The sequence below is a fragment of the Sinocyclocheilus rhinocerous genome, unplaced genomic scaffold, assembly GCF_001515625.1.
Source record: "Sinocyclocheilus rhinocerous isolate Xijiao unplaced genomic scaffold, SAMN03320098_v1.1 scaffold1283, whole genome shotgun sequence".
NCBI lineage: Eukaryota > Metazoa > Chordata > Actinopteri > Cypriniformes > Cyprinidae > Sinocyclocheilus > Sinocyclocheilus rhinocerous.
The window spans coordinates 330,101-344,568 of NW_015642522.1; the positions used below are offsets into that span (position 1 = coordinate 330,101).

The 14,468-nt window shown below is 37.4% G+C and overlaps 1 protein-coding gene across 1 annotated transcript in view; it reads right to left on the bottom strand.

The window, feature by feature from the left end:
• Positions 1-14,468, bottom strand: part of arhgef18b (rho/rac guanine nucleotide exchange factor (GEF) 18b) — a 74,811-nt gene that overhangs the window by 21,537 nt on the left and 38,806 nt on the right. Inside the window, exons 26-28 of the mRNA XM_016572947.1 lie at positions 11,057-11,119; positions 10,750-10,797; positions 7,360-7,839 (exon numbers count right to left, since the gene is read on the bottom strand). Coding sequence (XP_016428433.1) covers positions 7,360-7,839; positions 10,750-10,797; positions 11,057-11,119 — 591 coding nt within the window. The remainder of the gene's footprint in view (positions 1-7,359; positions 7,840-10,749; positions 10,798-11,056; positions 11,120-14,468) is intronic.

Below are 14,468 nucleotides of genomic sequence, written 5' to 3' on the forward strand. Positions count from 1 at the left end.
CCGTGCTTGCACAGGTTCTACATGATCCTCTTCAGTAATATCCTCTGCTTCTCAATCGGGCTCAAACTGATAAGCGATATTAACGACGCCGTTGTTTACAATACAACCGGAGCACATGCCGCTGAGGTGAGGGGCGGGACGTTTAGACGCGCACTAGAGGCGGTTTAGCCAATCACAACACACTGGGCTAGCTAACCAATCAGAGCCCATCGCCTATTTCTGAGGGCGGGGCTTCATAAAAACAGGAAAAGATCAGCCCGTTTCTCAGAGAAGGGACAGAGCGGTGTGGAATAAAGATAAATTATGTGAAAAATAATGAGTTTTTAAAAAAACGAAGCATTAGCACATGTTAGACTGCACCCCATAAACACAATCAAGCCTAGAAAAAAGCCAGTGAACCACCCCTTTAAGGCGGCATAATTACGTACAACGTCAATGGACAACATTGTAAAACGTCACCACTTGTATTAATCAACAACAGACAGGACCAATTTTTTTAATATTATTTTTTATTCTCTTTAAACATGTTCTGTTACATGTCCTTACAGCATTTCAGCAGAATCTTATAAATTATAAATGTTAACTAGATGTGTTCACTAGCGATGTGTTTATGCTGAAATATACTAAAAATGGTTTGTCTTTTCAAATCGTCTTTCGCGTGTCATTATATTTATCGAGTTGGCTCGTGTGGTTTATGTTTCGTGCTTCAGAAATGTGATGTAATTTCCAGTAAGGGAGCATAATGGGCATCGATGCTCCCTAGTTTTTGTGGTGCATTGTGAGATTTTTCAGGGAGCGAACGTTCCAGTGCACTGGAAGGATTTTGCAATTGAGACAGCCCTTAAAATGACCAACTCCCTGATCAGTGCCCTGATTGCTGAACTAGCGAGCTGATTGAGATGCACCCAGGGTATGAATCGGACTCAAATTTGTATGGCAAAATTGACGCCATTGTAAATATTTACAGCTGAGCAGATGAAATTATGGTAAGTGGTGTTACATTTCCGGAACACGCTCCAAGCGGTTCACCAATCACAACACACTGGGCCAGCTAACCAATCAGAGCACATTTCTTATTTCGGTAGGAGGGATTTCACAGAAACAGTAAGTAAACAGGATGTTTGAGACAGACTGGGAAGAGAGGTGCTGCAATAATGTAAAATATGTGAACAATTAAGAGTGATCCATCAAAATCAATCAAAACCTATAATAGTACACCCCAAAAACCAATTCAAAATTTTGTAAAAGGGCATAACAGGACCCCTTAAATTAAACACCTGATTCAGGACATCACTCAAAGTCTTAAAATGGGCTTCAGGAACGTGGGAACCACTGATATAGAGCAGTGTTTCTCAACACTGTTTCTGGACACACCTCAACACAACACATTTTCAAACTCTTCCACACCTCAAAGCAGATGTAATGGAAACTAGAGCCACACTTCTGAATCTGTTCATTATGCTTCTTCAGGTCATAATTGCACCCTCTAATTTCCATCATTCTACAAAAAAAAAGGTTAAGGAGAACATTCAAACATTGGGAGATGTTCTTCTGGGATCCTCAATCATCAGCAGTGTTTCCCAACCTACATATTTTCAAACTCTATCTAATCAAACACAACTGAATCAACTCAGCAGCTCAATTAGTAGAGACTCCAACACCTGAAATGGATCGGTCAGATAAGGAAGACATCCAAAATGTGTAGTGTTGGAACAGGATAGGGAAACACTGATCTAGAGGTCGGAAAAGGCTGAACTTCTCCGACTGGCCCGGGGCGACATCCTCTTGAACCATCACACAGCGTGGCCTTTGTGGAGCACGAGTACTTTTCCCAATCGCTGGGATCCCAGCACAGATGCTCCATTGTTTCCAGTCCTTAAGGTGCCTTCAGTAAATATAAGGTTTCCAGAGCGTTAAAAATGCGAGGGGTGTGCAAGATTTTCGGCACAAAGACTTGACTGACATCACATAAACAATTAAGATTGGCCGAATTCCAGCGCTGGTATTAATGAAAGGGTGCTGGCAGGTAATTATACGTTGCGGATTTCCCAACTCAAGACTTCCCTGGATACTTCGAGCAAATATACATTTGCTGTGCACGGGCTGGTCGGAAGGGCTCACTGCTAAAAACGTGGCTCTTAAATCATGGTGCTAAATATCTGTTTCTGAAGGGTTGTTTTGGGTGTTTTTACCTCACGACGTAGCATCACAAATACAGACTCCCTGGAAACAGGAATGTGGAATATAAATCTTTCAAAGGTAAAATATACGTGGCCATAAAAAGTTGCCTTCTTTGGAACTAGAGGTCAAAGTTGAGCGTATATGAATGAGAGAGAGAGAAAGAGAGGAGCTCATGAAAGACCAAAATTCGACGTTATCTTAAGAGTTGAGCCATGGTTTAACATACGGAAGTGACTAAGGCAGTAACAAAAGAACAGGTCAAACAACCCCCAATATATCTGACATTAAAGCTGACAGTGAGATGGATAATAAAACAATACAGCACGTAATAAAACTAGTCGAGCGAACGGTGGAAATGCTAAACAAAGACGAACGGCCCAATTAGGAAACCGTAAAATTGTAGTGAAATCGTAAAAAACTACATTGGCAAATAACGTACGTCTATGTTGTTAGTCTGATTCTTTCTCTCAACTAGCATTTAGTAAAAAAACATTTTTAGCTCGTAACGAATTCACTTCTTTGAAGCTAGAACTTTCTAAACAAATTGAAAAGCATATGCTTTCATTTCTGCACACCATCATAATAAATCTCCAGTATATGGCGTGTATTTGAATAAGGTCTGTAGCCTGGCACCACGGGCAGACGGTTACTATGTACTGATAGCCATACTAACCTGAGATAAGCCGAGATCACAGGAAATCTGACAAGGCCGGGCATGACCGGACATGCCTCCATGACCTTAAGTACACACAATGAACAACAAAGCTGTGGCAGCTTACTGTCAGGGGCTGTTTGTGTCTTTATAACATTTGAGAACGCTATATACAAATGTTAAAAATCATGTGATTCTTGGCCTACTTTACTAGGGAAGGATTAGGATGGCCAACTAGTCGGCTTTTTGATTGAGCTTGAATAGTGAGCTTATCTAGATTTATTATTTTAGTGGTGGTGACAAAGGGAATAAATTAGAGACGTACCGTCTCTGAGAGGGTGTTTAACATGCTAACATGTGTAACAGTATCTGAATGTCCAAATTAATTTCCGATACTACAGCCATTAAAGCTGGGCTTTTCTAACAAATTCACAGACTAGACAATTAATGTCAGAATCTAAAAATTTTAATTATCCGTTAAACTACACATGAAGAAAGACATCTTTAGCTGTTGCATTGCACCTGGTGCTGTCAATGTTGCGTTGAATGTTAAAAAAATACAGTAAAAATGTTTCAAAATTAAAAAATGTTTCAAATCACATTCTTTTAGGGTTTGGACAATACTGTAATTTTATAGTTGCACTACAAAACATTTCTTAATTTTTATTTTAAAGTAGTATTAAATTGTAATATTTCTAAATTTGTTTAATATTTATTTTTTAGTAGAAGTAGTAATAATTCTATGTTTAAAAAAATTATAATTTATGATAGATAATCACAAAATATTTGGCCAAATTGTGCAGCCCTACACACCGCAAACCTCAAGATTTTTTTAAACGGCATTTTAAATAGCAATCAATCACACATTTTAACAGAAAAATCACAATTAGATTTTAAATATATGATAAATATTAGTATTGCAATTTTACAGTTGTACTATAAAAACTTATCCCCTCCTTTGCTTTAATGTTAAATATTACAAGTATTTTTTAAATAATATTTTTACTTGCAACTTCTAAATATACATAATTTTAAAATATATATATTTAAAAAGGTTTTTGAATTAGTCTTTTCTTTAAACGGTGTGCACACTGTAAAAATGTTTTTCAAAGTTGTAAGTAAAAAAAAGATTACTGGAGTATGCTTTACAAGAAAGCATGATTCAAAATTTCATGATTAATTCAATGTGTTACTTGTAAATTTCACAAGTATTTACAAAGAAACGACAAGCAATTTCTTAGTGAAAAATGTTTTTAAAAGTAAATCCTACACCATTTTTGTTTTTTTAAATCATTATCTTAATCATTACGATATAGGGCTTCCTTAAGATCTTGTCCTTTTGACAATTCAATAACTAGTAGATTTTGAAAAATATACCATTTCTCACATCCCTACATTCTATATAATAGTAGAAAAAAATCAAACGCTTTGCCACGAGCGCTGAATCATATTCATCTGTAACCCAGCAGTGCAAACACACACCCGGCTGTGGCTGTTTGATTTTAGACCATAAAGTTTAAATGCACATTCCTCCTTAATACTATAAAATGACTAACACTGATGGTGATTGATCCTGGCTTGATTTGCATTTCGCTTGGTCACTGCCTATTAAATTGCTAACGTCACGGCATTACAGCCATTAGGAAAGTTCCCCATTTCTGTTAGTTCCACACGCACGTTTAAACGAAGGCTGAAAGATGCCTTGTCTGGCTCCTTAGACGTCCTTTTCTGAGTAATCTGTCAAATTAAGAGGGTTAGTCATCAAGTACGCACACGTGAATGGACAGACAGGCTACGGCGCTCAAATCAGTTTAACGTGATTGAAGGAAAGCACGAAAACGCCTGAGTTTGATGAAAAACACATGATGGAGCCAGTCAAACTGTGTGCAAATGAGCAAAAAAATGCCAAATGCAAAGTCTTTCTATTTTCTAAAGAAAACGCGGTTGTTCGACCAATGTTTTTAGTGTGCTGTCATCTCTGGGATGGTTTCAGTACTGCTTAGAGCTAGAAATCGCACAATATGTGGCTTTTGTTATTCGCTGTTTACACAGAGACTGGCTTTTTTTGTGAGCCGGTTAATACTGTTCAAACAACACTTGTCCGAGTGTCTGTTTTTTTTCCAGAGAGCTAGCTGGGTAATCTGGCAGGCTCGTCGGCAAACAGGTAGGGCAGGGTGGCAGGTAGATTAGCAAAGCCACTGCTATGTAACCTCACAGTGCCACATTGTTCCCTCTGATTGTACTGGTACAGCAGAGCTGAAAAGAGAGCGTGGGAAAGGCAGATGCTCTCAAGCTGGCACACCTATACCTAGAAATTTTAATAACATGTGGCACTAAAAAGGAGCACAGAGTTGACATCATGCTAATTTCAAGTATGCCAGCTCCCATTTCCTTGAATAGCTGGGTGATGTATCAAATATTAATGATAGAGTTGAGTTGGACTACTAAATTCATTGTTGCAAAGTTCTATTCATTTCTGAGATTCAGTTCAAACGGTCCATTTCAATGAATTGATTCAGAAGTCAGTGTTGAAAACATTAATGCAAATAAACATTAATGCACATATTCTTATTTTAACACAAAAAAATAATAGTGTTGAAATCTTTCTGATGTTTAGATTTTTTAAATAAAAATAATCAAGAGTTAAAATGTAAACTGAGATAAACATTAAGTATTGTTAAGAGGCTATAAATAGTTTTTTCAAAGAGTCCTGAAAAATGATTTTCACAAAAACATGACCTCACACAACTGTTTTCAACACTGATAATAATAATAATAAATGCTTCTTGATCAGCAAATCAGCATATTAGAATGATTTCTAAAGGATCATGTGACCCTTAAGTAGGGCTGGGTATCGAGTTCGATACTTTTTAGGCACTGACCAAATTGCCTCGATACCATCGAGTATCGAAAAACGTCTCGTCGTTCGGTACCAAATTTCGATACCTAAGGGGTTAATCTCATCAATGTCAGTGAGCCAATAAGCCTGCAGCACTAGGTGTGCTCGACTAGAAGCAGCGCAGCGCAAATCGATCAGTGTTTGACAGCCGCGAGAGCGATTCGAAAGCGCACGGAGCAGTCTGCTCTCTATAGCTCTCGTGGTGGCGCACACGTGAGGCTGTAGTGCTAATGCGTCCCAGCCCCCTTAGATGTAAGGCTACATTTACACTGGTGCGTTTTTGTTTTAAAATGAAAACGATCCTCGTCATACTGGCTTTTCCACTGCATTTCAAGCCGGCTTTCCACTATCTCTGACAAACGACAGACCGAAAGTCATTCATTTCCAATGGAGAGTGCGGGAGCTGCGTGGAGTTACGATCATGCAGATGTCCGTTCATTCATACTATGCGACCGAAAGCGCATGTTATGTGACCATTCGTGCACACTGTAGCACCATGCTACATAAGACAATAAATAAGATTTTACTCAAAACTAATTTTAAAACACCATTGAGTGTTTGTAATAACTTCCGATTGCCGTCTAATGTGTGTTTTGGCCATGTAATGTTGCTGAAATTAAATATGTTATTACCTCTGAGTCAGAGCAGCGATCATGGAAGAGAGAACACAGGCAGACAGCGCTGGAAGCTGCTAATGGTCATCAGTAAATCAGTGGAAAATAAATAGAAATCATGATTCTGTCTGAGCTATGCGTTTTAAATAACAAATGTGTAAACTGAAGACTATTTGAGCTTTATTAAAACTATATGCACTGATTTATTGTGTTGGTTACATTTTGTTCCTTTGTGCAGTGGCTCAGGAGATGAGTCTTTGAGTCTGTATAAACATCAACAAGCTGAAAAATAAAGCCCAAGTTTTTTTTTTTAGATAATGCAATGTTTTTAAAATTGATTTCATAAAATTGGTATCGAAAAAAGTATCGTTCAGGAACCGGTATCGAAGTCAAGGTATCGGTATCAGTATCGATATCGAAAATTTTTGAACGATACCCAGCCCTACACTTAAGACTAGAGTGATGCTGAAAATTCAGCTTTGCATCACAGGAATAAATTACATTTTAAAATATGTATTAAAATAAAAAAACACTGTAAAAATCATAATATTATGAAATATTATTACAATTTAAAAGAACTGTTTTCTATCAAGTAAATGCAGTCTTGGTGAGCAGAAGAGAGAGAGAGAAAAAAAAAACTTTTAAACGGTAGCCCTACATCTGCAAATTCACCCAAGTCCAAATTTTCCCAAAACATGTACGACAAAGATTTCAAAAGAATCGAAACGGTCCAAAATTTTGTACCATGATGAAAAAAAAGAACAATTAAACGTTGGGATGCTGAATGAAGTGAACTTTTTTTGTAGAGCAATAAAAAGTGGCATTAACAATTTTAGCCTATTTATTTATTCTACTTTTGTGTCAACCATTGGATTGGTATGATTATTTGGATCCATTTAGTAACCTGTGAGGCCATCCAAGAGAACCAAAGATTCATGTGGTGACCAGTAGTAAGTGTTACATTATAATGAAGCGAGGGATATGGAAATAACTACAGTCAGGTGGCATCTCACCTGTCCAACTTCCTGTGCATACAGCGCTGTCGTATTTGGCACCGTGTTGTGCTTCTTCAACTTCCTCTGTTGCTCCAATCGCTCTTTCTCTTTCTCAACGACACGTGTGGACTCTCTCAGCCTCTCCAGGTCTTGCTGATACGTCTGCCTCTGCCTCTCGAGTTCCTGCCTCTCCTCGGACAAACGCAGCTCCAGTCGCCGACACTCCTCCTCCCACTCCTTCAGCCGCTGCTCGGCCGCCTCCGCCTGCCGCCGCTGCTTCTCCCGCTCCCGTTCCCAGCGCGCCTGCTCCTGCCGATGCTGGCTCTGTAGCCGTTGGAAGTTGGCAAGCTCCTCGCGGTGCTTCTCCAGGTTGCGCTGCTTCTCCTGCTCCAGAAGCACGTCTGTGCCACGGTTCCGGCTGCCGGGACGGTCCCGCTCGGCGGTGAGGAGAGAGGCCCGCTGGAGCTCGATGTGGCTGTCCTGCTGAGAGATTATGGCCTGAGGGGGAAGGAGACAGAAAGGACTTGATGTTTGGATAGTTGTTAAGAGCTTCCTGGTAACTAAGGCTTAGTTTCGTGCTTCAGCTGCTTGGCCTTGTATTTGCTCAAACATGATTTGTGTACTGTATTGTAAGGAGCTTTGGTAAGAAAGTGTCTGGCAAGAAAGTAAATTTAATGCAATGCAAAGAGAATGAAAGCACAAAAAAGAAAGCAAGCAACTTAAAGGACAACAGACAGAAAGGGAAAAAAAGTACAAAAAAGAAGGAATGAAAGGTCAAAAGAACAAACAAAAGCGTGAATGAAGAAAAAAATACAGAAAGAATTAAACCAAAACCAAAAGAACGGAACAAAGAAAATTAAAGGATAACTAAAAGGACAGAAGAAAAACCAAAAAACCAAAAGAAAGAACAGACTGTCAACAAACAAAAGAACCAATGAAAGACAAAAACAAAACGAGCAATTAAACAAACGAAAGAAAGAATCAAAAGACAGAGTACAACAAAACAGAAAAATAAAAACAAAGCAAACAAGAGAAAAAAGAACAATGGCAAACAAAAACAAAAAGACAAGAAAGAAAATGAAAGGACAACTGAACGAAAAAAAATAACAAAAGAATAAACGAACGGCCAAAGAAAGAACTGTCATCAAAACAAACAAATGAAAGACCGGGAAAAAAAACAAATAAAGTAAAGTATAAATACAGAGAGAGCAAATGAACAAACAAAATGTAAAATTAATAAAAGAAAAAAAAAATAAACAAAAATGAAAGAAAAAACAAGAGTGTCAAAAAAATAACAAAAAAGGCTGAAAGAAAACAGCAAAAGAGCAAAAATGAAAACAAATGAAAAACAAAAAAGAACAAGAACAAAAAGGACAAACAAAAGAATTAAAAAAACAAAAATAAAACAAAAATGAAAGTAAAAAGCATAAATAAAACAAATTGACTGAAGACTAAAAAAAATAAAAAAAAAAAATGAAAGAAAAAACAAGAGTGTCAAAAAAATAACAAAAAAGGCTGAAAGAAAACAGCAAAAGAGCAAAAATGAAAACAAATGAAAAACAAAAAAGAACAAGAACAAAAAGGACAAACAAAAGAATTAAAAAAACAAAAATAAAACAAAAATGAAAGTAAAAAGCATAAATAAAACAAATTGACTGAAGACTGGGTTCTGTGTACCTTTGTGTCCATTCATTTTCCGTTTTTGAACTCATGAAATACGAAAAATGCATTTTCTTCTTTAATGGTTCAAACAATGATGAATAGAATAAAAAGATACAAACTAATTTTCATTATTCAAAATTTGTATTTAATTAAAATTCGTAAAAAAATTTTTTTTATATAAATGCTAAATTTAATTTCTAGCTTATTAGCATCTCTATACAGTATAAGCGCCGTCTCGCACTACTGATGTGGCTACCAGTAACCTACTGCTTTATGAAAACCTTTGGCTTCGATATTTTTATGATCTTAACACCTTTTTATGATCTTTCATGCCTGAAAACATGTATGAAATACTCAGATATTTCTTTGCAATTAACTGTATCCAGGGCAGGTGTACGGGAGTGCTAGAGGGAAACGAAAGCAAGAGAACGTTAGTTGAAGTGGTAGAAATAGGATACTGGCGAAACGTATTTTTCCAAATGCTCCAGTGTGTATTTGTGTTTCAACTCTGGAGGTTTCTATTTTCAACATGTTTTTGCAGCACTGATCAATAGCCAATCACTGACATTTTCTGTTGTTATGAATGCAGTGGCAAAGCGTTTAAGCTAGAACCAACTCCACGCGACAGTTTTGTTCAGTGCTGCGCAGTCACTCATAACAAACAAAGTGTAACATGATGTAAATAAGAGATTTATTGAGCAGTGTAGAGCTTCACTGATTATAACGGAACTTTGTGAGATTGCAATAAACTGAAATGAAAAACAGCTTTATAATTATTATAAAGGGAGCGCTCTTTGCGCGCTTTCTTGGCTAATCCTAATCCAAAAAAAGTTTTGTTAATCATGATGCTAAGAGGACCAGTGACAGCAGCTTACATGCTGCAAAGTTTCAGGAGTGAAATCCACATTTGATTATAACGGAACTTTGTGAGATTGCAATAAACTGAAATGAAAAACAACTTTATAATTATTATAAAGGGAGCGCTCTTTGCGCGCTTTCTTGGCTAATCCTAATCCAAAAAAAGTTTTGTTAATCATGATGCTAAGAGGACCAGTGACAGCAGCTTACATGCTGCAAAGTTTCAGGAGTGAAATCCACATAAAAATGCAGCATTGTCAAAAAATTGGCAAAAATATGTCAAAATAGATGTACATTAAGGCTAGGTTCTAATTTCAATTTTGGTTTTCAGCATAGCATTTAAAAATACAACTGTTCTTTTTTCATTTTTTTTTATGGTTAAAAAACAAAAAATGAATGGACGCAAAAGTACACGGACCGACAGAACAAATAATGACAGAACAAAAAACAAAAATGAATGAAAGAAAACAGCATGAATGAAAGAACGAATGACAGAACAAACGAAAATCAAAAGAACCAATAAGAGCAAATGAGAACCCAAAAGCGAAACTGACAGAAAGAAAAAAATTTTCAAAATAATGAAATAAAAAAAGAACAACAGCAAATGAAAGACAGAAGGAGCAACAAGAACAAATTAAAAGGAGCAAACAAGCGAATGAACAAAAGAACGATTGGAAAATGAAAATAAAAGAATGGACTAATGAACACAAGATATGTAGCTATTGTTTAACACAATTTTGCAGATGTTGTGAACATCTGAGCAAACAAATGACCACAGCCTGAGGAACCTGAAAGGGGAAGATTCCTCTAAAGCAGATCCTTTCATGATTACAGGATGCGTGTGGCTGACGTTATGAGTGAGACATGAGCGTGGTCATTCTGTTGTACCTGTAAACTGTACAGCCTCTGGGACAGCAGCAGCACTCGCTCATAGAACTGGAAAAACAGGAAGACAAGGGCAACATTACTGGCAGGATGATTCAATATTCAGAGACATTATTCTCACGAGACACAATGCCACATTCCTGCCAAGTGAAGTATCGCTGCACTAACTGCCGATTAGGTGCGGTGAATGCAAAGGTTACCATTTCAAATATGTATTGAGAGGGGTGTGAGAAATTATATGCGCCTTTTATCTCGTGGGAAACAAATTGAGACATAATCGCCTCAATTCCAATCCAATGTGCGCTCTTACCTCTGACTCTGGAAATTTACAGGTGGACCACATTTTGCGCAAGCCAGGTGAACAGGCCTCGTCCTGAGAGAGATGACATATTAAAATAAAAAAATAAAAAAGTTGTTTGGATTTATTCATGCATATCAATGTTTCATGAGAAAAACCCCAAATTAAGATAATTCAAAGACTTATTCAAAGATTATCATGGTAGATGAGTAATGCATTACTTTCTTATAGTTAATTATAGTAACAAACATTAACTCTTTCCCTGTCAAACGTGGAATTTTTTCGGGTTTCCGTGTTTTCACTGTTATACAATCGGGGGCGCTATTACTCATCTCCTGAATGAGTCCAGAATGTCCCGATCAAAAACACAGGCGAGGAAGACACAGAAACGAGCAATCTCATATATAAGCAGATGCATATGAAAAATAATGTGATCATCGATCTGCCTAATGTTACAGAGTGAAATGTAGATCCAGGAAGTGGTTTATGACTGTGCAAGCTTGGGGGGGGGTGCTGATGGAAGCGTTCTACTACATCTTTGCTTTGATCATCGTATTGAATATGATCCAGATATACACTCTAAACAATGCTGGGTTAAAAAGGGACAAAGCCAGCTATTGGGCTGTTTTGACCCAACCATGATTTTTCTTTGCTTTTTGCTCAAAATGTTGCTTTCAGTTTCAATGTTCAGATATTCATATGTTCAGATATTCATACAACAAAATATTCTGGGGGCCATGAAATTTGATTGAAAATGATCAAAAATGCTGGCAGGGAAAGAGTTAAAGTCAGCATGAAATCAAAATTGGCTTTTAATGTATGTCCCTGTGGTTATTGTGAACAATTCATCCATGCATGATATTCTTAAAATAAAAGCTTGTATTAAAATTTGATGTGTTTCCTCCTTGGATGATGTCATCAAGAGAGGTAGGTGGTGAAAATAATTTTTATAGTCAAACATCCCATTCTGCCTCCATTTTGGTACGAAGTGGGCTCCTTCCACAATCCAATAACTTCTTGATTGATAAGCTAAGACCCATCCTACTTTTTTCCTGCTGAGTATACTGTTTCTATAATATGTCACATCATGAAAATTTGTGGTGAGCTCTGTTTTCATAAATGATGAATGTTAAGTTTTTTTCCCCCAGATTCTCCCAGAAAGGAGGTCTATTTTATGGCTGTTATTGACATCCTCCAGCATTATGATGCCAAGAAAAAGGCTGCTCATGCAGCCAAGACGGTAAAGCATGGGGTGAGTGCTTTGACTTTTACATTTAAATGTAATTTTTCTGAATATTCAGAGTTATATCACTGTAAAATAATTCTGTTAAATTTACTCTAAAAAACTGTTCACCGTAAAAAATACTGTGACAATGTTTCCAGTATTATGGCATGGTATATTGGTGCCTGTATACAACTTATAACCATGTATTTCAATAAGTTATATAATAACCAAGTTAATATACCAATGTACTTAAAAATACCAAAATTAGTTTTTACCTTAAAATGTACCAATAACTACCATAATAATACAGGTGGGAAAACAGAAAGCCACATGATGAATATGACCAATAGTCATGTATAGGCGGTGCACATGGTCATACCCTCAAAGACAAAAAACAATCAGAGGAACACACATAATTAAAAAATAATGCAATAGACAAACTAAATAACAGAAAATGTAACACCAAACGCATAATTAAAAATAATGCAATAAATCTAAACTAAATAACACAAAATGTAACCCGAAACACAATGTACATGACTGATAACAAACATATGAAGAAACAAGCCTATTTAAATAAAATATAATCATATGTGATGTGTCACACAGGGACTTCTGGGCATGTCTTTTTACTGTTCACCATAAATTATATGACAGTACATAGTTTTTACTTCCAAAAAACATTAATTTAATTGTCTTTTACAGTGAAATTACATGTAATGTGAATGTTAAACCATTTACAGTTTTGCACAGTATATGGTCAATCGACAAGTTTATTTTTCTGCAGAAGAAACATTCTCAAATAATAAAAAAATACTTCTAGAATTACCTCTACATTTTTGAACTTGTACCAAGAGTACAGTACAGAGGGCTACTTTGCGTATTTCTCCCAAGCATCTCATTCATCATTCATGCTCTAAAGTGAACCTTTTATAGCTTTTATCAAGGCATCGACCTCATGCTGTTTTCATCTTAGGCTGGGGCAGAGATTTCCACCGTGAACCCAGAGCAGTACTCGAAGAGATTCTATGATTTCATCACTACCATTCTGCCCTAGTCTGAGGCAACTGAGCTGAGTCCACAGGGATGAAGAGGGACGCCAGCAGAGGGGTGTTGAACACTCACTCGCCCGCTCTGCCACAGGGGGGCACCCCTACAGCAGCTACAACCACCATTCGTTTACATTTGGATTTTCATTTATTTGTCTTTTTGTTTTGTGGGACCATGTGAGTGATGGAAAAGGACAGCAGTTGTAACTTTTTTTGGGGGGGATAGGGCTTTTTACTGCTTTCTTGTGCATGCCCCTTAATCTTGTTTGTTCCATTTGATATTTTTCTTGCCTTTTAAAGCGGAAGAGGACGGAGAGAGGAAAGAGAGCTCATGTGATGGTCTGTGGCTCAGTTAGTAGAATTAGGTCTTTGAAAAAGGAGGCCAAAACACAACTTCTCAATTGGAACTGTATGCGTTCTCTCACTGAATCATTCATCAAATCCCTAGCTGAACTCACTTCACGCAACCCTTGACTGCCCGCTCTGCTTTACTCCACCGGGGTCAACGGCTTCACGGAAAGGCACCTGAAGCACTTGACACCACGGCACCTGCTAACTCTCCTTACTCGCACAGTCCTCTTCATTATCTGGACAGACTAACCAGAAACACTCTTTGAGCCATTTACAAAAGGAGGACCCATCGCCCCCTAACTTGCCTTGTGTGGACAGACAGCTGAATCTGACTGTTTTGCATGTTCCTTCAGTGTTCTGAGGCGTTTGAAACGGTGGCGAAGGTTTCCGGTAGGTTTTTTTTTTGGTTTGGGTTTTTTTTGGAGTTTGTTTTGCAGCAACTTGACAGGAGGGAGAATGAAGACACTGAGGCAGCAGGATCAGTGGTTTCTCTTCAGTCATCAGTGATTTCTGTTACATTAATGATTCAATTACCATCAGCACCTTAAACTGTTGCACTTTTTATTAGGATCACTCGGTCTGTTACAAGCTGCAACGATAGCACTATGAGGCACTGTTCAACGCAGCCTTGCCGTTTCACGTGTTCTCACGCATACGCTTGTTCTCAACAGACAAAACATAGTTTACCTCTTGCATTGTACCAGGACACACCGATTTGTGTTGCGTTTCAGTATTCCATGGAGGTTTGGGGAAGGGGTGCTTTATTGTTTTTTTTTTTTTTTTTATTCATTTTTTTAAA